A 25,082-nucleotide genomic window follows, 5' to 3' on the forward strand; every position below is an offset into this window, starting at 1 on the left:
ACATTATAAAAGGTGAAGCTTGAGTTGGCTTCCTCCACCCCTTCCCTCTCTTCTCTCCTTTTATTTTTCACCTAGATTTTTTTTTAAGGTAATGTGGCTCACAAAAACACATAGAATACGCTCATTTTTTTTAAGCAAGGATATTTGTTGGTAATAAGAATAAATAATAATAAAAATTATATAAATAAAATACAGCCAAAATTGTTAGAATATAAACTATATGCCCAAAGGTCCCAGGTCTCTGCCAGAACTGGGTCACGAATTTGCCTGTGGCTTCTGAGCAGCTTCTGCAGAGATAAACATGATCCACCCAAGACACGTGGAATTCTGATAAGAAAACAATTACGTGGTCCACAGGTCCACAGTTAAGTGCCACAGGTGTGTTTGTGGCCCAAGCTGAGGAAATCAGTGATTGCTTCTTGCTAGACACAGTGGTTGGTCCAGCCGTAGTCCATTACGGGAATCCTCGGGAGACCCAAGGGGCCACCTGCCAGAGGCGCCAGGGGTGACGCTGGCTGCCCGCCGCCGCCGCGCCTGCTGTGTGGAATGTGGACGGTAGAGGGCCCTAAGGACAAGGACGCGGCTCGGGTTCCTGGATCCAGCTGTACCTGAAGCCCCTTGCCCACCCCTGGGCATGTCAGACTTTTTTTACTTATGCCTGAGTTTAGTTCCCTTCACTTAGGGATGCAATGAAGAGCTGTGACTAGATATTAACTGTGAGGGAAAAAGCAATAATAAACACAAATCACAATTATTCAGGGGAAGTACTGGATTCCCCTTAAGGAACTTTTTCTATTATACAAAAAATGCTCTACTGGTTGGTCTTCCATAAATCTTGATTGTTCAAAGCAGCTGTTAGGCTAAATCATACTTGTCTTTAGCATAGGTTTCAGGACCCTTAGAACCCAAGCCCAGCAGTGTTTTCACCTCATCTCTCCCTCCTTGGCTCCAGGCCCTTTCTCTCCTGCCCAATAGAAAAATGACCCATGTGGCTTTCCCAAGTATGACATGAGTCCTGCTTCCCGCTTTTGTACATGCTGTTCCCCAGCCTGGAAGGTCCTTTCCCGTCCTAGTCTCCTGCTGAATTTCTACCTATTCTGAAAAATTTAACTCAGCAATCACCCCCTTCCCTGGCAGCTAAACAAGGCACAATATTCTAAAAAATTAGATGATTCTATTTATGTGGAATGTTCAGAATAGGCAAATATGTAGAGACAGAAAGTAGATGAGTGGTTGCCTAGGGCTAGGGGTGGTGGAGGGTGGGGAGTGATGGCCAAGGGGTATAGGCTTTCTTTTGGGGATGATGAAATGTTCTCAAACGGATTGTGTTGATGGTCACACAACTCTGTGAATATATTAAGAGCTACTGAGTTGTATGCTTTAAGTGGGGGGATTGTATGGTATGTGAATTATTTAACAAAGCCATTAAAACATAAACATAAAGATTAGATTATAATATTAAAAATAATGACACAAATAATACCAAGACACTGTAAACAGCTCCAGAAGTAAGCAATGTAAAGATACAAATTTCCCTCCATGCCCACCCCCATATTCTGCAGACCCCCATGCAAGTAACCAGCTGAACCCAGACCCTGCACATGTACAAATGGTCCTCATCAAGACACTGGCATTCTGCTCCTCTCTTAACCCCTTCCCTGCCATAATCAGTGGGAACCATGGAGGTGACAAGGACTCACCGTGGGTAGTTGGCCTGACAGCAGGTGGCTGTCTTGGGCCAGCATGTTGGACACCATGATGGCTGGGAGGTCCATGGCCTGGTAGGAGTAGGCTGGGAGCAGTCCGTTGGGTGTGAGGCCGTGGCACAGTGAGTGGTAGCCGGCTTCGTGGTCCCCCAGGTGCAGGAGGGATGGCTCAGGGAGGTTGGGAGGAGTTATTGGGGGGATCTCATAGTCTTCGTTGCTCTCGTTCTGGCTGTTGTAGGTCTAAAACATCAAAAGAACAAGTTGTTGGAGGTCAGTCAGTGTCTTATAACTGCCTGACATCCTGGGAAGCACCAATATAGCAACAACGATTATAACCTCTTGGCAAAGCACGGAAGAGATGATCCCTCTGCAGGAGAGATGGTCAAGATGGCCCCAGGACCCAGCCAGATGACTCCCCATCCCCACATTGTGTCCCTTCCCACTAGAAGAAGATCTATATATAAAAAAATGCTATATATAAAAAACAGTGGAGCCAGTTCCTATTCAACTGTTTTCTGTTTTCCCATGAGATCTGGCCACTGCTGTCCACCAGAATCCACCTCCCCACACCCACCCACTTCAGATGAGAGACCTCAGGTCCGAGAGGACAGCGGCCCATCCAAGGTCAGCTGAACAGTTGGGAGTGGAGCAGAAGCATCCTGATGCTCTGCCTGGTGGTCTTCCAGGGCAGCTGGACAACTTTCTCTTGGGTGTTCCCAACACCCAGCCCAACCAGGTCCTCTCCTGGTCTTTCTTGTTTTGGTAAATGGTACAAACATCCCCCCAGGAACACAAATAGAAGCCATACTGGACACCTTCCTTTCTGATCCTGGTTGTTCATTTTTTCCCACCTCACTGCACTGACCAGGAAGCTCCAAGACAATGTTGCATAGAAATAGTGAGACCCCTTGCTTTTTCCTTATCTTAAATATCTTAATGTTTTACCACTAAGTTCAGTGTTTACCGTACATTCATGCAGGCATTCTATAACAGGTTGAGGGCTTTCTAGTTTGTCAAGATGGTATTTATTTTTCTTGTCATTGTGCATGGATTTTTAATTTTATTGAACTCTTTTTCCCTCCATCTACTGAAAGGCTCAAGTGACTTTTCTCCTTGAATTCAGTTAATCTGATAAATTGCTTCACTTGATATTTCTAATGTTAAAACAACTTTGTGTTTATGGAATAAACCCTACTTGGTTAAGATGTATTGTTATTTTTATGCACTATTGGATTTTGAATGCTGATATTTTGTTCAGGACTTTTGCCTCTAGGTCATGAGTGAGATTGGCCTGTAATATTCCTTTTTCACACTGTCTTTTTTAAATTTTGATATCAAGCCAGGGGAATCATTCCTCCTTTTCCGGATTTTGAAACAGATTACACCTAGAAGAAGAAATTGGAAGGTGAACCCGAGAAGACATGGAAGAGAAGCTGTGAGACACAGAGGACAACGTAAAGGTGTCTAAAGGACGTCTGTTCAGTCAGCATGAATTCTGAAGGAAGAAAAGTGGGAGAGCAGGGAGAGGAATAGGTGAAGAAATCATGGCTGGGAATATTCCAGAACTAATGAAGGACACCAAAGGTTTTGGTGACTATAATTGTAAGTATTACAATGATCATAATATATAATGTGTAAAGGGGGGGAAACTCAAGAATTCACAATAGCATATGAGAAATAGCATCTAACATCCTTGTATTCTTTAATAAATTGAGTATGTGTGTTAAAAGAGCCAGGGTACTTGAAGCCAATACAATACCTGGTCCTTGACAGGCTGGCTCTCTGTACACGTTTGTTGGATGGGGTCACTGGGTGGTGGGTACGGAGGGGACAGGAGGAGAGCGATGGTGAGAGCAGGGGGCACATGGTATCTGAACACCAGCTGGCATCAAGGCCTTTCTCCTCAGACGAGGTACCCCATCACAATTCCCTGGGGAAGAGGCCAGGCCTGTCCTGTGTATCTACAGAAACATGCTCTGAGAGGGTGTGCACCTTGCCACATGCCCACACCTTGGACACTTGCTCACTGGCTCCCTCTGCAGGGCTGTTGTGGGATTATTTCCCACACGGATAAACTGCAGTCCAGGAAGAGGGGACTGTGCTGGTGGCAAAGGGCATTTGGAGCCATAAGAAATAGGAGCCAGTCTTCTGACCCCAGGGTCTGGCTCTTTCCTACCATGTAAAGGTGCTTCCAAGAGCTGGACCAGGATTCAGGAGACTTGGGCCAGAGAAGGTGTGCACAGGTTTGGGGACTAACCCCTGCCCTGCTGCATCATACGCACATCCCCAAGTTATATCTCTCTTACTGTCTGATCTTAGCTGGTCATTGCCCCTCTCTGGGGTCCATTTCCCCATCTGCATAAAGGGGGAGGGAGGATGGCTTCATCCATCTCTCAAGTTCCATGGCTAAGTATATTAGCTACTCAAGCAATATCCGTGGCATTTGAATCTAATTCGGACCTACAGCTGGTGCCTGGGTGTAAGAATGGCCAGGAGAGGGGACCCAAGGAAGACACAGTCCTTCCTGAGCAGGCACGCATAGGTGGAAACAACATCCCGGTAGGTCTCAGCTCTGCTAGAAACAGTTTCCTTGAACATTGTGCAAGACGCAAGCATTTAACAAACATTTAATGTATTTAATTCTTACAACAACCCTATGAAGAAGGTTCTGTTATTATATGCCCATTTTACAGATGTAGAAACTAAGGCACAGAAAGGGTAATTCATTTGCCTGAAAGTTCCACAGACAGAGGTCTTACTCTGGTTACTGCCTCCTCTCCCAGTTTGCACTGTGTCCAAAGGAAGGCAATGTTACCTGTGGCAAGGATGCTGGGACTCTGGGGCCTCATACCCTTAGAGGCAGTGCTAAGTCGTGGCTAACTTGAAGGCTTGTGTACCAAGAAACAGGCTTTGGTCTGGCCTTATTATTGATGAGCTTGGGAAAGTAACTCCTCCCTCTAAATTGTGAAGACTGAAAGCACATTTTCTTACGCAGGACCCTGATTAATCCTCTTCCTTACTGTTGCTTACCTAGAAAAACAACCCCTATGACTAGTTACTGAAAATAGTTACCAATCACCCATTATATGCTGGGTGTGTTATATGCACATCATACCTAATTTTTTTCTAATTTCTTTTTTCTTCATAATTTCCTGGGTTTGTAATATAGAACTGGTGTGTGTCCTTAGTACCCAGGTGTGTCTCTAAGGACCTCTTATGTCTCCCTAATTACAAACATGTGTCAAGGATGTTCTGGGATGTCTCCCCAATTTCCTAAGTGTGTGTAAGCTGACCCGGGGTGTCTCCCTGATTCTCCAGATGAGTCTATCCTGATATAAATGTCTAATTCCCAGGTAGGTCCATCCTGAACTACTTTTCCCAGCTTTATTAAGACATAACTGACAATAACTAATCTCTTATTCTTAAAAGAATGCTGTGTTTATTCCCATTTGACAAATGAGAAAATTGAAATTAGAGGCTTTACCCAGGTTACACCACTAGGAAGTCACTGAGTCTGATCCACTTTTCTCCTGCTTCTGTGACATCAGCAATCTCTTCCCCTCCCCTCCGAGTCTCTACCCACTCTCCTCCCAGTGCCCACCTCCCAAATAAACACATTCTGAACCCTCCCTGCTTAAAAACTAGTACCTCTCTACTAAAGGGAGAGAGAGAGAGAACCCTCCAAACATCTTAACATGGCACCCAAGGTAATATGCTTTTCAAATAAAATGCTTTTCAGATTGTATTTTGATGCATTTTGGTATATATATGTGGGTGTTAATGTAATTTCTGCCTTAAGTGCATCTCTTCCAAGACAAGGTTCCCCTAAGTCAAATGGTGTAATTTCACGGTTAAGGATATGAGAGGTGCAGGATCTGGTGGAGGGAGATCGCTGTGGGGCAGCAGAGGTAAAGGAGAGGAGGGCCCCAAGTAGTCAGAAACGGGTGGTGGACAGGAAGCGCTCTGGCCCTCGATGCTTGGCACCTGGCTAGTAAATTCCCCACCCCAGACATGAGTCCCACTGTCACCCCCCTGTACCTCCCAAGGAGAGCTGAGCAGGGCTCTTGCCAAATTCACCAGAAATCCTTCTCCCCAGCTCTGTGTGGGGTCTTCCCCCCACTGGGAGCCACTCCCCCACAGCGTGTTCATTTCCATGATGATTCTCTCGCCCTCTTTCCTCAGTCCTCTAGCTCCCGCTCTGCCCCTTCACCCTTTGCAGATAACCAGTCACCTTCTACTTCAAAGGAAAATGGAAAATAGCTCCAACAACATCCTGACACCAGAACCACAAACTTGCCCACTTGGCACCAGCATGCCTCCTGTTCTGATGCCAGAAGAGCAGGAGTGTCCAGGCTCCCTGCCTGTGTGCGGAATGACCCCACCACCCTCGCGTTCCCCTCTACCCCAAGGACCCAGGTCACCCCTTCATTACTTAACCTCTCTGTGTCCTCATCTACCCTCACAGTTTCCTCATCTGAGCAAAGACAGTAATAGCAGTATGTACCTCAGGGTTGCTGTGGAGTAAAGCCATCCACATAAATGCTCGGGCCACTGCCTGGAATACAGTCGGTGCTCTCAGCGCCCCTTGTTATTGCTGTTGTCAGCCTTGCCTGGAGTTTCAGAGACACTAAGGAACTCCTCCAAGGGCACAGAACCAGCAACCAGCAGCTCATGTGCTCAGTATCCTCACTGGCTTTCCCCACAATGAGTGTTCCTAACTCTTCACTCCACAGGGAAGCACACTGGGTGGGGAGTGATAGCTGTTCTCAGCCTGACCACCGAGACAGGCTGGGGCTGATTGTTTTCAGGTGGGACTCCCACCTGTGTCATATCATCCCAGAAAGCAGAGTTCCAGGAAGACCCCAGGCCCTGGCCACCCTACATCACGACTTCCCTCCTCTCATTTCCACTCCACAGTCCCTGGTATGTGCTCCGGATAGGTCACCATGACCTGCAATTATTTTTTATTTTTTACATGCCTTTTCTTTGTGTTACCTTCCCCCCAGATCCCAGGCCCCAGGAAAGCAGGGATAAGCCTTGCTTGTCACCAGTGCCTAGCCCTATCTATGCCTGGCACATAATAGGTGCTCAGTTAGAATGCAATGAAAGAGCACAAGAGACAGGCAACATGCTAAGTGTTGGATGTGGGCCTGTTTTGCTAAGGGGTTTCAGCCCTGGGCAAGTTCACTATGGATTCAATGTGACCAAAGAAATTGACAGCAAAACGTTCTTTGGGGTGAAAGGGTTTATTACCTGGCTTGTTCTCCCGGCGGTGGGTGGAGCACTAGCATCTCTGCCTCCGTGCAGAGTACTGGGCCAAACTCTCTATATAGCTCAATAATAGTTGATTGCCTAAAGGTGTGGAAGCAGTAGCCTAGCAACAGGCCAGTGACATGAGGTGGTTTAAGTTCAGTGAGGATCCTGGCCATAGGAACCCCAACTTTCCCACACTCCACCCCTCCAGGATTCTCGCCTTACAATCTACATGCTTTCAATCTTCCAGAATGGTCCCTGTGTGAGGAAGCTGGAGCACTGTAACCAGATTCCACAGCAGCAACAGAGGAAAACAACAACTTAGAGAAAAAAACAAAAATTAAGATACAACAAGATTTTGATACAGTTAACAAAAATTATAATAATCCTTAAGCCAGAGAAGGTTCCTAATAACAAAAATTATAATCCTCAAGCCAGAGGAAGTTTCCAATCCACAAAGGCCTTAGGGGCAATAAGACACATGTTTTAATGACACCAACATAGGCAAATCTTGTCCATCAGGTAGGATGCACGCAAGAGAGTGGTCCGTGATAGGACTGCAGCAGGCAGGGGGCCCCTTCCAGGTCTAGTACACCATACTTTTACTCCTTTCCCCGTGGAGGTTACTGAAGGGTCTATATATAGTGCTACTAGAGGTGCCATATTGATAAAACAAAACTCCCCGGTAAGATGCTCCTACCTTCTGGCTGTTCAGGATACACTACTGTGACCTTTGGTGGCCACCTGCTGTTATTCCAGGAGTACACAGGAGGCCAGTTTCCAGGCCTTGTCCCCAAGGTGCCAGGAAAGTCAGCCATCGTTGGTCCATGTATTGAAAGGTCCAAGGCCACATCCACTCATTGGAGTCTCTGGGGTTCAGTGCAGTTGGTGCTGGCAGCAAGATGTTGTTCTGGTGGCCGAACCTCGGCTTCAGTGACTCTTCCTTGGTTTGTACTTGCAGTTGTATGGGGGAGGTAGCCATGTGTGTTAACATGTCTACGGGGCTCAGGGCTCCCTTTCGGGGCCTCTCATTCAAACGCCATAGCACAGTCCATAAGCAGACTGACCATCCCTGCAGACTATTGGTATCTGACTTTAGTCCGGATTTTAACAAGCCATTGTGCCTCTCTATCATGCCTCTGCTGCGGTAGGATTCTATGAAACATGAAACTTCCACTTGATTCCCAGCTGTCACACCCATTCTTGCAGTGTATGTCCAGTACAATGGGTACCCTGGTCAATCTCAATTACCTGTGGTCGGCTGTAGGTGGCAAAGAGACGCTCCAGGCCTCTTTTGGTCGTCTGCTGGTCTGCCCAATGGGTAGGAAAAGCAACCAGAAGTCCAGTAGCTGTGTCCGCACAAGTTATCACATACTGATATCCTTCTGACACAGGGAGAGGCCCAATATAGTCTACCTGCCACCTGACGAGGGTATAGGCCCCTTAGCTACTGTGCCATGTTGCTGTGGAACTCGGTGTAAGTTCCTTTTGGAGCACACAACACACTCCTGCCAGGCTCTACTAACTTCTTCGAAGGTCAAAGGCAAGCCCCACCAACGGGCTACAGCCCACATTGTCTTTTGCCCTGCATGCAACAAACACTGGTGTAACCATTGGGCTACATCAGAGGAAGGCTTTCCTTCTAACCAACGTATCTCGGCCAATTTATCTCTTTCATCATTTCCTGGGGATGCCAATGGCAAATGACCTGTCACATGGTATACTGTAATTATTTTAGTCTGACCACAGGCCCATAAGTCTTGCCACAATTCTTGCCCCCAAAGGGGTTGGTGACCAACCAGCCAGTTGGCATGGTACCAGGTTGGTAGCCACAGGGTCAAGCCCCGATAGACAGCCCAGCTGTCAGTGCAGACAACTATAGGGGAGGGCTCCTGGCTGATCACAGGCCACACTGCCCACAACTCTGCCCTCTGGCTGCTCCTCCCCTAACCATCTTCCATCCATATTGTCTCAATCTTAGGATGGAAAGCTATGGCCCTCCATTTTGGGGGCTGCCCATGGCTGGAGCCATCTGTGCACCATGCATCTTCGGGTGTAGGGTCTCTTCCCTCCCGACAGGGACTCTGTGCTACTAATGGTTCAAAAGCAAGTTCTTCCTGCTTTTCACTAGTATAAGTCACCAGTCCCAATAAGCGTTGGAGTTCTTCACTCAAAGGGCTACTAGAGAGGGCACTATGCTGCTGTAGGTAAGCACCCCACTTGGCCAGTGTGGGTATTGTGCCACTCCACTCCTTGGCTTTTGGATCCAGTCTCGTACCCACCCCAAGACAGGATAGGTGGTTATTATCTTTACTGGGGCCAGTCTAGTGATGGGTTCTGTAGCCAGCAACGCATAATACATGGCAGCCAGTTGTTTTCTAGCAAAGTGTATCGTACCTCTCTCCCTTTCAGCGTTGTGACCAGAATCCAACAGGTTGGCAAGTTTGTTTAAGCCGCTGCCAGAGACCCCAGCCATAACCGTCTTCGGTGCTTTCAATACAGAAGAGGTTAGTGCCTCCGGCACCACCCCTTCATCCTTCCCCAGCTCCTCCATTTCCGGGGCTGATGGCACCTTTCTCACCCCTCCCCCAAGTGCCTCCCCTTCTACAACATTTTACCTTTTCTCCTGTGCCTCTCAGCAATGCCAGCTCAGTCTTCAGCAGCTCTCTTACCTTCACCTCAATGCTTCACAGCTGGCATTCTTGTGCCACCTATGCCTGTGCTTCCCTCAGGAGTTTGTCTTTTTACTTGATGTGCTTTTCCTCCTTCAGAGCACCTGGTAGTGCTACCATCTCATTCTGCAAGGAATCTTTTACCTCTTCAATGGCACCTTGCTGCCAGCATTCTCGTGCTGCCTCTTCTCGCATCAATGCCATTTCCTTCTTCCGGGAATCCACAGAAGTTTCCAACTCACAGTCTCGTGCCACCATTTCTTGGGTCTTTTTTCAGGAGCATGTCCTTCTCTATTCTATAGACTTTTTTAATACTGTGAGAAGCAGCCAATCCACAGTTCCTGCTAGCTCAGGGGCACTCTGTCTCTCAAAAGACCTACTCACTATACCAGGGGCTCTCTGTACTGCCTCAGGTGTCACCTCCACTTGCCTCCAGTCCTGGGGTGGGGCCCAGTCCTCTAGGAAGCAAGCCACCTCAGACCACATACCCACTGGGGGACAATCCACTGTCTCCCCATTCACAGGCGTGGCCCGCTGAAGCACCCCGCCCATAAGGGCAGCCTGAGTTTTCCTTGGTCAACAATGAATCCTGCCAACTACGCCAATTGTCTTGCCAATGGGTTTCAGCCCCGGGCAAGTTTGCTATGGATTCAATGTGACCAAAGAAATTGACAGCAAAAGGTTCTTTGGGTGAAAGGGCTTATTACCCGGCTTGTTCTCTTGGTGGTAGGTTGAGCACTAGTGTCTCTGCCTCCGCCCAGAGCACTGGGCTGAGCTCTCCATATAGCGCAATAATAGCTTATTGCCTAAAGGTGTGAAGCAGTAGCCTAGCAACAGGCCAGTTACATCATCAGGTGGTTTAAGTTCAGTGAGGATCCTGGCCATAGGAATGCCAACTTCCTCACAGCCTCACCTACATGGTTCCATATCTGTCCTCCCAACTAACCAAAAGTCCCTCAGTCACCTGTTGTTCACATCTTTAGGCCACAGCCCTCCTGCCTGCCCCCCAGGACCCAGAACAGGGGCTGGCATGCAGAATGTGTCCAATCACTGCTAAATGACTGCATGAATCCATTCCTTTCATTTAAAAACCAAAACCTCAACATACTGGAACAGGCCCAATTAACCAGAAGTCTTTTGCAAAAATAAGCATATGTCATATCAAAATATTGGAATAACACAATTGTGACAATTCATAAAGAGGCAATTAGCACCCTTAACAAATAACTAAACATGCAAATATGTACTTGCCTCCTTCAAATGCCATCAAATTCTAAATGCACAACACCTGAATACTAACCTATTCTGCTACTGATTCCTACTGAGAACCTACTGTGTGCCAGCCACTGGACCCAGCTTTTCTACACACATTTTCCATTTAACCTGTATGAGTTTTGCAAAGAAGTCATGGGACTATTCTCTCCATTTTATAGACAAAGAAGTTGAAGCTTAGACAGCGGGGGTATCATATAGCTAGTAAGTCTTGAATGGATTCAAACCCAGGTCTTGTGACTCTGAATCCACTATTTTCCCATACTGGTTTGAGGCTTCTTCAAAGTTCATTTCTCACTTCCCCTAAGCAAGAGATGAGCCACTCGCGGTGCCTAATTTGCTCTACACAACCAGTGTCCTCACAAGAATGTAGAAAGAGATGCCATGTTATAAGAGTTCTGGAAGTTTGTGGATAAAGTGAAGGTTCCTATGGCCAGGATCTTCACCCAAACCCAAACTACTTGATGCTGTAACTGGCCTGCTGATAGGCTACTGCTTCCACATCTGTAGGCAATAAGCTATTATTGACTGAGTCACTATATAAAGAGCTCTGCCCAGTGCTCTGGGCAGAGGCAGAGACAAAGGAGGATTACAGACCTGTGGACTGTTGGACACAGATGTAATTCTAGTGCTCAACCTATCTATGGAAGAACAAGCCGGGTAATAAACCCTTTCCCCCAAAGAACGTTTTGCTGTCAATTTCTGTGGTCACATTGAATCCATAGCAAACTTGCCCGGGGATGAAACCCATCGGCAAGACAAAGTTAAAAATATTATTAGCAAAACCTTGTGCAGAAATGTCTGGAAAGAGTTGACACGTCCTTTCCACCCATTATCTCTCAAACCCACTCCAATCACATTTCCATCTCACTGTGCACTAAAACTGCTTAGAGGTCACCAGTGACCTTTCCATGTTACTAAACCCAGTGGTCAGATCTGTCCCCACCTGACCACCTTGATTGTCTCAGAAGCATTTGACATAATTGGTTACCTTCCCTCCTTCTGCAAGCAAATTTCTTCACTTGCTTCTGAGACACCACAGATTTTCCTAAATCATGCTGTTTCTTCTCCATGTTCTTTGCTGGTTCCCATTCCCTTCCCCAACCTATGAAAGATGCTGTGTCACTGAGCTCAGACCTCAGAACCTCTTCTTTGAACACATCCACTCCTTTAGTGACCTTATCCAGAATCATGGTTTCAAATACCATCTGTATGCTGCCGACTCCCCAGCTCACAGGTCCAGCCCAGATCCCTCCCCTGAACTGCAGATTTAGACAGCCCACTGTTATTCGACACCCTTGTTTGAATTTTAATAGACATCTCAAACTTGACATGTCCAAAAGAGAATCAGTCCACCCATGGTCTTGTCCACCTTGGCTAATGGCAAGTCCATCCTTTCAGCTGCTCAGGTGGAAACCTCAGGGCTACCCTTGACTCCTCTCTTTCTCTCACATCCTACACCAAATCTGCCAGGAAATTCTATTAGTTCCTCCAAATAAACACAAGATGTGACCACTACAGTCTATGCCATCATTTTTCAGTAGTTTCCTAGCTGATTTCCCTATCCTCACCCTGGCTATGATCCATTCTCACTTAGGGATGAGAATGAGCCAAATGTCACTCCTGTCACTCTTGTGCTCACCACCCTCCAGTGGTTCCCCACTTCTCACTCAGAGTAATAATAGAGTCCTTCCAATGGCCTCCGACCTATGCTACATGGTCTAGCTCTCCCACTCCACCTCCAACCCTTGACCTCTTTGACATTATCTCCAACTATTCTCCTTGTTCATGCCACTCTGGCCACAGTAGGTGTCATTCTGCCCCAGAGCCTTTGCACTGACTGTTCCCTCTGTGGAGTGCTTTTCCCTCAAACACTCACAGCTCATTCCTTCACCCGCTTGGCTCTTTATTCAACATCCCATTCTCAGTGAGGTTCAGTTTAAAATCACAAACCATCAGCCATGCTCCACTGTGTGTTTTTATCACTTCTCACCTCTAACAGACAATATATTTTGATTTATTTCTGTCTTGCCCCACTAGAATGTCAACTCCATGAAGGAGATTTTCATCTGTTTGTTCACTGCTGTATCCCCAGTTTCTTCAACAGTGCATGACATGTAATGAGTGTTCAAAAAGCAAATGAAATGAAGAAAAAAAAAAGTAAGTGAAAGAATGAATGGACAAATTATTTACCAAATGTCCAAAAAAACAGCAGGAAGGAAATAAATGGATCTGCAGGCCAGAAACTTTGCTGAACTTAATAGCTAATTTTTAGATTTTTCAGGAAAAACAGATATTCCTCACCACGAAACAAACATTAAAAAGGAAAGCAGAACCTGATCAGTCTAACAAAAATTTGAAAAGAAAAAAGAAAATAGGAATCAACTGTGAAACATGATAATAAAGAACATTCATAAAATAACAGTATTAAGACTAAAAATTAGTAATCACAATAAATATGAATGATTTCAATCCCTTTTTTAAAAGATTAAAAAATTAGTATTTTGAATAAATTAAATGAGTCCAGCATATGACATTTATAATAGGCATGCCTAAAATAAAATGACACAGAAGGTTAAAATAAACAGATACATAAGACAAATAAAAAACAGAAGTGGCAAAATTAAAAACAAGTATAATTCAGGGCAAAAAGCATTAAAGAGACCAAGAGGAATCCTTCGGTTGACAAATGATAAAATCTACTAGGAAGAAATGACAGACATAAACTTTTATGTAGACTGATATACCACAGGAATATAAAATGTTAAAAACTATTACAAAGAGGATTTAATGAAACCATAAACATATTGAGACAATAACACTTCTTTTCAAAAATTGACAAATCAATCAGATAGAAGCAAAGACAGAAGAATTGAATAACACAATTTATCCTCTTGATTTGTCCTGATATTTAAATAACACACATTCTTTCAAAATAATGCATGGAACATTTAAAAAACATGACTATGTACTTGACACACAGATAATCTCAAACTTTTCAAAAGGCAGAAATGCTATGCACCACACTCTAGGATCTAAATGCACCAACCTAGTTTTTAGCAAAAAACGAAGAAGGTGGAGAAAGAGGGAACAGATAAAAAATGGAGGGAGACACATGCTCTTACATACTTAGATACTTTAAGAGCAATTTACATAACTTTGGGCTGAAGAGGAAATCACAACTGAAATTGGAGACAGTAAAGATGACCTGACAAAGCTGGTGAGAACTGAAAACAGGGAAACTTATAACTTTTTACCTACATGAATTCATTAGAAGGCAAGAAAGACAAAATAAATGAACTCAACACTCAAGTCAAGAAGCTAGAAATAGGAATAAAACACCCAGTCAGTCAAAAAAAAGAGTAATAAAATAGAAAATAAATTTTAGATAAATATAAGGAAGATCTGATTCTTTGGAAAGGCTAACAAAATAGTAAACCACTGACATGGAAAAAAAAGATATCTAAGAAGGAATGAAAAATACATGGATTCCTTGAAAGTCATTGTAAATTTCTTTGTAACAAAGCATAAGGCTAATTTTCATGTTTATTATTTTCAGTGAATTCTGTTGTTTAAATCTTCTAAATAACAATTAGTTTTCTTTTTCTGCTTGATTCATTCATTTCTGAGAAACATACGTTAAAAATTTCCATAATGATTGTGATTTTATCAATTTCTTCTTGTATTTCTGTTAATGTATGCTCTATATGTTTCAGAGCTACATTGTTAAGTATTTACAAACTAATGATTGCCATATTTTCTTGGGAAGTGTGCCTTTCATTATTTGATGGTTTCCTACTTTTCCAGTTAATGCTTACTAGAAGGCCCTCAGACCCATCACCCACCCCATTGCAGTATAAGAGAAAGGTAGAAGATTCATAGGAGCAGATAATCTATAGGAGTAGGGAGTGATTTGACTTTTCTCCCATCCTGCCCACCCACCTTCATGTCAAGGGAGAAGGGCCCCAGAAACACCACTTGTTGGGATTCAAAGCACAGCACAAGAGTGGGAGTGACCCCTCACTCCCTGGTGAAGCCTGCTGATGAAGAGCTCTCAGGAGGACCCAACTTGTATCCCAAAGGTGAGAGGCTTCGGAGGTCACTGGAAGATTCTGGAAGATGGGAAGCTTGCTGGAACTGCCTGAAATGGCAGGGCCAGGATAAATTGTGAGAATGAAAGAGACAGAGGGAGACAGACCGCAATCTGGATTCACATGGTCTGACAAGGCAAGGATGCGTGAGTTCCGGGCGGCATGTAAAAGCTAATGAAGCTGGCACAAGAACAGACCCACAGACCAGTGGAACAGAATAGAGAGTCCAGATATTAACCCAAACATACATGGTCAATTACTATATGATAAAGGAGCCATGGATATGTAATGGGGAAATGACAGCCTCTTCAACAGCTGGTGTTGGCAAAACTGGACAGCCACATGTAAGAGAATGAAACTGGATCATTGTCTAACCCCATACACAAAAGTAAACTCAAAGTGGATCAAAGACCTGAATGTAAGTCATGAAACCATAAAACTCTGAGAAACAAACATAGGCAAAAATCTCTTGGACATTAACATGAGCAACTTCTTCTTCATGAACATATCTCCCAGGGCAAGGGGAAAAAAGCAAAAATGAACAAGTAGGACTATATCAAGCTGAAAAGCTTCTGTACAGCAAAGGATACCACCAATAGAACAAAAAGGCATCTTACAGTATGAGAGAATATATTCATAAATGACTGATCCAATAAAGGGTTGACATCCAAAATACATAGAGCTCATGCACCTCAACAAACAAAAAACAAATAATCCAATTAAAAAATGGGCAGAAGATCTGAACAGACATTTCTACAAAGAAGAAATTCAGAGGGCCAACCGGCACATGAAAAGATGCTCCACATTGCTAATCATCAGAGAAATGCAAATTAAAACCACAATGAGATATCACCTCACACCAGTAAGGATAGCCAGCGTTCAAAAGACAAACAACAACAAATGTTGGCAAGGATGCAGAGAAAGGGGAACCCTCCTACACTGCTGGTGGGAATGTGAATTAGTTCCAATTGTGGAAAGTAGTATGGAGGTTCCTCAAAAAACTAAAAATAGGAATACCATTTGACCCAGGATTCCACTCCTAGGAATTTACTGTAACAATGCAGGAGCCCAGTTTGGAAAGGACATATGCACCCCTATGTTTATCATAGCACTATTTACAATAACCAAGAAATGGAAGCAACCTAAGTGTCCATCAGCAGATGAATGGATAAAGAGGATGTGGTACATATACACAATGGAATATTATTCAGCCACAAGAAGAAAACAAATCCTACCATTTGCAACAACATGGATGGAGCTAGAGGGTATTATGCTCAGTGAAATAAGCCAGGTGGAGAAAGACAAGTATCAAATGATTTCACTCATCTGTGGAGTTTAAGAACAAAGCAAAAACTGAAGGAACAAAACAATAGCAGACTCACAGAACCCAAGAATGGACTAACAGTTACCAAAGGGAAAGGGACTGAGGAGGATGGGTGGGAAGGGAGGGATAAGGGAGAAAAAAGGGCATTACAGTTAGCACACATAATGTAGACGGGTGCATGGGGAGGGCAGTGCAACACAGAGAAGACAAGTAGTGACTCTATAGCATCTTACTACACTAATGGACAGTGACTGTGATGGGGTATGTTGGGGGGGGGACTTGATAATGTGGGGAGTCTAGTAACCATAATGTTGCTCATGTAATTGGACATTAATGATACCAAAAAAAAAATGCTAATGAAGGCAGCCAGCTGAAGGCATCTGAAGGGGTCCCACCCAAGACAGTACACTGATGGGGCAAGGCAACCTCAGCAGCAGGAGGTACGCCAAAAGGGGTACTAGCTGCAGAGCAGATCCCAAGAGGTCACCTCTTGTGAATCTCCTGCTGCTCAGTATGCACCATGGAAACTAGCCAGCCCATGAAAAACGCTGTAACAGAGGCATGAGTAGTAGGACATCAACAGTACTACTCAGCAAGACCTTTCAATCCTGTGCCTTTAATCCCACCCCACCCTGTCCCTATCCTAGAGTTCCCTGCAGCAGCAGCAGAGGAAATGGGAGTGGAGAAGTAACAGACCACCCCGTGCCCACTACACTTCCCAAGGCCACGAGCCCAGGAAGGAAGAACCAGGGGTGACCCTCTGCTCTCTTGTACCTTGCAGAGTCCAGCCCGCTGAACAGCAGAGTGACAATAATGATACCTTATGTTGACATGGGACTTTGGGGTTCCAAATGTTTTTCTGCACTTCAAATATGTTTCCCAAAACAGCGTGAAGATGTTTGGAATACATAATTAGTGAGTACTATTTTTTGATCTGCAGAAAGAATTTTGACTTTGGAGTTATATGACTTGGGGGATTCCAGGCCTGCCCCTTACTTGCCGAGAGATCTTTGATAATTTATCCAAACTGCTACTTCTGAATGTCCTGATCTAGGAACCCCACCTAACAGTTGAGAGGATGATACGAGGAAAACACAGATGCAAAAACACAGGAACAGAAAGTCAACACAGTCCTCTTCCCCAGGCCCAAGGAGGGGAAAAAAGCCTCAGATGGCTAAACATCATTTCCATCTTACAGATGAGAAAACTGAGGTTCAGAGAGGCAAAATACTTATCCACAGGTAGCATTTATGGAAACAAGAACAATGTGTCTCTATGGAGCCAGCATACACTCTGCCACTATTCATGCCCCTCCCAACACACACATCAATCCTGTTGAGCCTGGGACAGTCCTGGTTTATGCCTTTTGTCTCAAGGTGATTGTGAATAGCACCCTCTTTCACTCTGAAATCGTCCTGCTTTGGACAATAAATGACATGGCCGCCTTACCATCCTACCACTTTAACAAGTAAAACCCACAGTCTATAAGAGGATTGTCATTCAGTTTAGTGTTACCTGACTATTTTCAAAACAAAGAGAATGGTGTCTTCTCCAAACCTGAAACCCTGTCACCTGGAGCAAGGCACCCAGCGCTATAACTTCTTATTATGTGTACAGCGGTTGTATGAATTCAGTGGGGAATGAAATGCAATTTTGTCAGGCTTGTCTGTGTCCATAATGACCAAGTCAAATTAATCTTCTTGGATAATATCCCTGTGTCACCCGTTCCAGAGATGTTTAATAGCATCTTTCTGATTCATGTCTCTCAGTGCGTCAGACCTGGAGTATTGCCACACTTCTGAAAATCAGTACAATTATGCCTTCTTGTTGGGCTATCATTTTCCCAGACTAAAAATGCCTCTTAAAAATAAATAAATAAAATCCCATACCATATATAAAGTAAATGAGTGAAAAAGCCATATTGCTAAAATTAAATGTGGATTCTGGAGGAGGTGGTTGGCGGGATATAATATCATTTTAAGCCTTTATTTACAAGTAGAACCTCCAAGCCATGGCAACAGGGGTGGAACAGGGCATGTTGCAGGCCTTTTTCTGGTGGTCCTGACCCTGAAACACTTGGATAGGAATAGAGAGGCATCGTGTAACGATGACAGCCTGTCACATTAGACAAGAGTTTTGTTTACTAAAACTGTATCTGGAAAAAAACATGATAAGCATGTTTTTGCTCAGGAAATGATATGACTCACTCTAAGGTTCAGGCAGTTTTCCAGCTTTCCAGACTGATACACCTGGTGGGGAGGTGAGATGTTTCTGGAAAAATGAATGAGTAGCATGGGTTTTCCTCCTTCTTTAGGAGGAAGCAATCCCAGCAGAACTCAAATAGCAAGGCTGGGATGACTTGGGGCCACAGCATCTGAGAGGGGGCGACCTAAGCATTAGGTATCTCCCCATTTTATAGATAAGAAAGCTCACTTTTCCATTTTAGACCTGGCCTCTAGAACTGTAAAAGGATAAATCAGTTGTTTCAAGCCACTGTGTTCATGGTAATTTGTTATAGCAGCAGTAGGAAACTAAGACACCGAGCATGGCTTCAGTTGTCTGAGACTCCCTCCCACCCCTCAGAGCAGCTCTTTAGGCAAATCCCAGACCCCACCAAATGCTGCATGAAAACATGCACCTAGGTGAAACTGGATAAGTGGCAGAGTTTTATTTTAATAGCATATCTTTTATAATCATATGTCCAACTACTATCTCTTCGATACTCCCTTGGATGTCCTTAGAGGAGAGATCAGCAAATTTTTCCTGCGAAGTTTCAGATAATAAATCTTTTTGGCTTTGTGGGTCATACAGACTCTGTCATAACCATTCACCTCCACTGCTGTAGCATGAAAGTAGCCATAGGCAATATTTAAACTAACAAATGTAGCTGTGTTCCAGTAAAGCTTTATTTACAAACAACAAGTGGAGGGCCAGACTTGGCCCATGGGTCATGGTCTGCCGACCCCTGTCCTAGAGATGTTTTTTTCATCCCCATAGAACTTTTACCATCTAACAAGCAAAATTCTTGACTATTAAAAAATAGTTATTGCCTGTTCCCTTCACTAGAATGTAAACTCTGTTGTTTGGCCACTGATTATCCTAAGGGCCAAAGATAGTGCTTTGCACATAATAGGACCTCAATAAACATTTGTTAAATGAAAAAATATATTAATAAATGAGAATAGGAGTTTCATACCACATTGCCCAGCACACAGTAGGTACTCAGTAAATAATTTTTTTAATGAATGAATTTACCGATGGACTGTTGTGGCATAGGCCCAGGCTCTGCACCACCTTCCCTATAAGCTCTAAGAAATCAGCAAAAGTCTGAAGTGAAGCAAAAGACCTTATAGATGCTGCTCGGTATGAAATAATTCCAACTTGACCTAGGAGAACCTCCTGGTTCCCTGTCCTCATTTTGGAAATCATCTTCCTGGGAAGGTGTTTCAGGCCTAAGCTCTGCCCCTGACAGGCTGTGTGACCTTGGGAAAGTCCCTGCCTCTTTTCAGGCCTGAATTACACCATCGGTGAAAAGAGGGAAGTGGAACAAGGAATTTTAAAACCCAAACTTAATTCACGTATGTGTCACTGGCTTGCAGGTACACAGGCAGAAAAAAGGCAGCACTGATTTTAAAAGCATTTAAAATGATGAGTAAGCTCTCCAGTTGTTTCTGTGTTAAAATAGCTTCTGGAAAAAATTATGTCTACTTACAGCTTTTTTAAATTTTCCATTTCTACCTTTTGAAAACTACAGTAGCATCGCCTAAAAATGTGCCAAGCCAGCTACCTGCAGTTGAAGGTGCCGAAGTTCTCAGAGACTGGCCTTTGTGAGTGCTCCTGAGTGCTGTAATATCAAGCTAAGCAGGGGGGTTCCCCAGGCCATGCTGCTCCAGACACACTGCCCTGCTCAGACCCTTCCAAGGCCAGCTGCCTTCCAGCAGGGTCCCTGTTGGCATCAAAGACCTCCTGGACAAGATCCTGCAACACCGCCTGACACCAGGCACAGTGAGCCCACTACAGTCCCCAGACACTACACTGTGGTATCACGAGGCCTCTGGTTATGCTGGACCCTCTGATCAGGCCATTGTCACTCCAGATAATACCTGCTCACCCTCAAGACTGCCACAAAACCCTTCCGCCTTCCTAGGTGGCAGCACTCTAAGGATGGGGCCCCTCTGAGCCGGCTCTGAGCAGAATGGTGCAAGACATCCTCCTCCAGCCATGCTCCTGTTAATGTGCCCTGAAATCCCTATCAGGAGACTGCAATCTAGAGCTCTTCCATTCCCCTAAGGCTTGTGAGCCCCCTCTGTGAGCCAAGCTTGTGCTGTTCTGCTTCTCCACCTGGGACCTTGTTAAAATGCAGGTTCTGAGTTAGGACTTTGGGTGGGACCTGAGATGGTGCATTTCCAATGAGCTCCAGGTGATGCTGCTGGTCCATGGACCACACTGTGGACAGCAAGCCCTTAGGCATTAAAAGCATAGACTTTGTCCCAGACAGAACATGGTTCAGATTCCAGATTCAAGTTCTGACACATCCCAGCAAGGAGCCCTTGACCTCTGAGAGGTGGAAAGACTCACCCAAGGTCACATAAGAAATCAGTTAGCTGGAGCCACAAACAGAACCCTGCATTCTAATATCAATTCCCATCTCAACCCTGCAGCGAAACCCACCCTCTGGAGTTCTGGGTCTGGACCTGTCTGTTTGGGTGTGTAGGTGTATATCCCTGTATACATCTACACACATGAATGGATGTGCCTGCAGACATGTACAAATGTGTATATGAACATGTGCCAAAGGATTTGTGAGAGCAGTTCATTCATTCATTCTCTCCCTCCCTCACTCAGGTATTAGCTCCTACTATATGACAGGTCCCTGCTCTCATGAAACCAACAGTCTAGGAGGGAGGCAGCTGTTAAATAAACAAAAATAAAAACCTCATTCATGTGTGTGTGTACTGTTCACAACAGTCCTAAGACCTAGGTGTATTACTATCTCCACTTCATGGAGGAAACAGGCATCAGGAGGTTAAGTAACTTGCCTAGAGTAACAGAGCCGTGCCATGGCGTGCAAAGGCACAGATCAGCTTGTACTTGCACACGAGTGTGTCCGTGTCCAAGTATGTGTGTGTCTGCATGTGCCTGGAGGTACTTTTCCACAGACGTCTTCAAATATTCAGTAACAAGATTTTATGCCACAGCAACAAGGCCTCGCAAACGCATGCACACACGCTTCCTTTTTTAAATATGTTCCTATTTTCAAACGTTTCCTAAAACTCCATCCACAGAGAAATGGGAGTGGAGGCTGGGGCCTGCAGAGCTGAGCAGATCCAGGGAGGCCCATACCACCTGCTTCCCTGGGGCGAGCCTCGGCTGGAGCAATTTCACAGCTCATCATCCATTACGAGGCTAAAATAGTTCTTCCCCTCCCAAGAAGTGAAATAAATTGCTCAGGCTGTAAATGGCTCCTCTGTCCACACCCCCAGGGGCCACGCACTAACTACCTTGGTGAGCTGATTGACACAAGATTCAAATGACCAAATCTGGCAGGGTTCCCTTCCTTATCTTGTCACATCTCTAAAAATGGAGACATCTGTACAAATCCCTTGATAATTTTTTTACTCTTTATTGAAGCACAGGATACCGACAGAAAGTGTGCAAGTCATAAGAGTGCAGCTCAATTATGAATCTTCAAGAAGCAAACAGACTTGTGGAAACAGCACCCAAATGAAGAGCGAGAACCCCACCAGCACCTCTGAAGCCCCCCACGACTCCTCACTACCCACCTGCCCCACCCAGAGTAAGCAGAATTCAGATTTCAATCAACATTGATTACTTTTACCTGTTCATGTCCTGTTTGTAAATGGAATCATCCAGAATGTTCTGTTTAGGTGTCTGCTTTGTTCCATTCAACCTGGTATTTGTGAGATTTATCCATATAATTCCATGTGGTTCTAAACTGCTCATCCTATTTACTGCATAATATTATACTGTGGAAGAATATTCTGCGATCATTTATCTGGTCTGCTGTTGGGGGGCATTGTTTTCAGGTTTTGTGCTTTTATGAACATTCTTATATGTGTCTTTTTGTGAACAGATGAGGGCATTTCTGTGAAGTGAATGATAGGAGCTGAATTACCGGGTCACAGAGTTTCAGACACCCAAGGAATGGTCTTCCCAGGCAGCAACAGCAGTGTGTAAGTGAGGGCAGCAGGGTCTCCTCATCCTGGCCAGCTGGGTATGTTGTGTTTTCCACTTTCTGCATTTTGGGGGAGGTGTTCCATAAATCTCAAAATGCTCCCACACCCTTTCTCCTACTATACTTCCTGCATTGCCACCTCTGGCAACGGTAAACTCCAGCCCCTCCAGTGCTCATAGTCCCACAGCTACAACCTCTAGCCAGGACCACCTCCCCACCCCCGAGGGCCGTCCCAGCAGAGTAAACATAGCAGCATAGATAGGCCCCAAAGGCCTTGGGCTGTTACAGAGGACTTTACTTAAGGTTCTCTTGGGGTCTTTGAAGAGGACGATCCCACCTCACAAAGCGAAGACCTGCAAAGGCCTGCTTGCCCATCCCGCTCCCAAAGCCAGCAGCCATTCACACAGCCCACCTTCCCGTCCTTCCCAACTGGCACACCCTCCCCTCGAGGCCATGCACCCAGCTGCCCAGGCTCCTGTGGGCCACCTTCCCTGGGCGTGGGGGCCCTGGGCGGCTGCTCAGACTCTGCCACCAGGCAAAGAGGTGCATCTTCAAGGCCCATGGTACTGCCTGCCTTGGGGGCTTCTGGACTGGATTTCCGTCTACCTGAAACACAGCCCTCATCTTATTCACCTCACCCCAGTCCTCCATAAAAAAAATGTTCGCAAGAAACTGGAGCCACCAAACATTTTCCTAGCTCCTTCACTACATAGCTTCTCTTCTCTTCTCTTAACTGCAGATTCTAACACTGGCCAAGCTGGTTACCTTATACCCACTTAACTGGTTTTCTTAGCCTGTAAGGCAGGTAATAAGAGTGCCATTTTACAGAGGTAGAAAGCCAGGCCAAGAGAGGTGAAGTAATTTGGTCAAGACCACACAGTGAGAAGTAGGATTCCCACAGAGCACAGAAGCTCTACTCACTGCCACCTGAGTCCTTGCGCCCCACACTCTGAGGAACTGACGGAATGAAGGATGCCAGGCCTGGCAGGGAGACCGACTCACCTGGACCTTTGTTCCCAGCAGAGCCACGAGTTTTGGGCATGTGAGAGACGAGAAATGGCTGTCTGGAGCACATGAAGGCCTTTTCATGTTAGGGAGATGTGAATCGAGGAGGCGTGGCACACTGGGCTGGGGCCTGGGCAAGCGGAGGGTGTGGGGAGGGCTTGCGCATCTTCAGTGGGCTGTCCAAATATCAGCAGGCATCATCTTTTTGTTATTGTGGGGGCAACACTTCTTGGCCCATTTTAAAAGCAAGATAGTTCTAATATCATCTTTTTTATTTCTACCCTTAACATCATAACATCTTTTGACGATTAGGTAAAATGGCTGATGGGCCTCCCCTTTGCTGGTATTTCTGATGCTGCATTTGAATCCTTCCTGCTGCCCCTCCACACACCCTGTATCCTGGATGGATGACTGCGGGCAAGTTGTTTTATCTTCCTGAAAAATCTGTTCATTAGCTGTAAAACAGATACTTTAATGGTATTCCATGCAAACTACCGTTTGCCACGTTCAAAGCACTGTTAATGAGAACTTTGGGTACAAATGTATCATATTTACTTCTTCCCACATCACTTTGAGGAATTTCTAGAGACTCAGAAAAGTTGGTAGACTTGTCCAAGGTCACCCAGCCATGAAACGTCAAGACCAGAATTTAAACCCATGTCTGTCTGTCTTTCCTGTCATTACCCTTTCTACTCACCCGCCCACCGCACAGTGTCTCTTCCCTGTCACCAGTGGTGGGCTGAAACCTCACTCAGAGCCCCTCTGTCTCAAGAGCTGCCTCAGCCAGTGGGGGAGGTCAGTCTCTCGCCCACTGGACAGACCCCTGTCCCTCCTGGGGACTAGACTCAGGTGAGGGAGGCCAATCCCTTAGCCACATGACCCAGAGAGTGTCTCAGGGACACCCATTCAGCCCCCATTCACAGATGCAAAAGCCAAGGCTCAGAGAGGGTCTCTGTTACAGACCCACTCAAGGGCACACTGTGAACAAGACTGCAGAGCACCAGGCCCAGGCCCCTGACCCTCCAGAAGCTAAGGACCCAGCACCATTCTGGAAAAATCCCACATCCGGCCTCATTTCTACTTCTTGATCACAAGATGAGCTCGCACACAGCAGTGACCAAGTGTGTGAAATAATCAAGGGCTCTCGCTCCCTCCCCAGCAAACACCCAGGCCCTACAGAACATGCTAGTTCAAGCTGGCTGGGAGAGGGGTGGTGCTTTAAGGAAAATTCTTCAGATGACATTTCCAACCCCCTGCTGTTCCCTGCCCCAACCCATAAACTTCCCGCACCATCTTCATTGTTTCCATCCCATTTAGAGAGAGTGAACGTTTCCAGGGATTCAATTTCTCTCATAATAGTTGGAAGGAAACAAAACTACATGCTGTAAACATTCACTGCATTGTATGAAAAGTACCTTTATTTCAGGGGAGGTACAATAAATGCAGACCAAGGTCTCTCCCCCGTAAATGTGTCCCCTACTGCCTCCACGCCTGTGCCCTCAAATATTTAAATATCTCACAGGCAGGAATCGAGAGCTTTAAAATAAATGTATTTTTAGCCAA

General features: G+C 45.3%; 1 protein-coding gene across 5 annotated transcripts in view; it reads right to left on the minus strand.

Annotated features, from left to right (window-relative positions):
• The window catches only part of TOX2 (TOX high mobility group box family member 2), a 189,550-nt gene that overhangs the window by 44,917 nt on the left and 119,551 nt on the right, over positions 1-25,082 (minus strand). For all 5 annotated transcript variants that reach the window (XM_073236573.1, XM_073236572.1, XM_037012923.2 and 2 more), the window contains one exon: positions 1,701-1,946. In XM_073236573.1, coding sequence (XP_073092674.1) covers positions 1,701-1,946 — 246 coding nt within the window. The remainder of the gene's footprint in view (positions 1-1,700; positions 1,947-25,082) is intronic.

The sequence above is a fragment of the Manis javanica genome, chromosome 5 (assembly GCF_040802235.1).
Source record: "Manis javanica isolate MJ-LG chromosome 5, MJ_LKY, whole genome shotgun sequence".
Taxonomy (NCBI): Eukaryota; Metazoa; Chordata; class Mammalia; order Pholidota; family Manidae; genus Manis; species Manis javanica.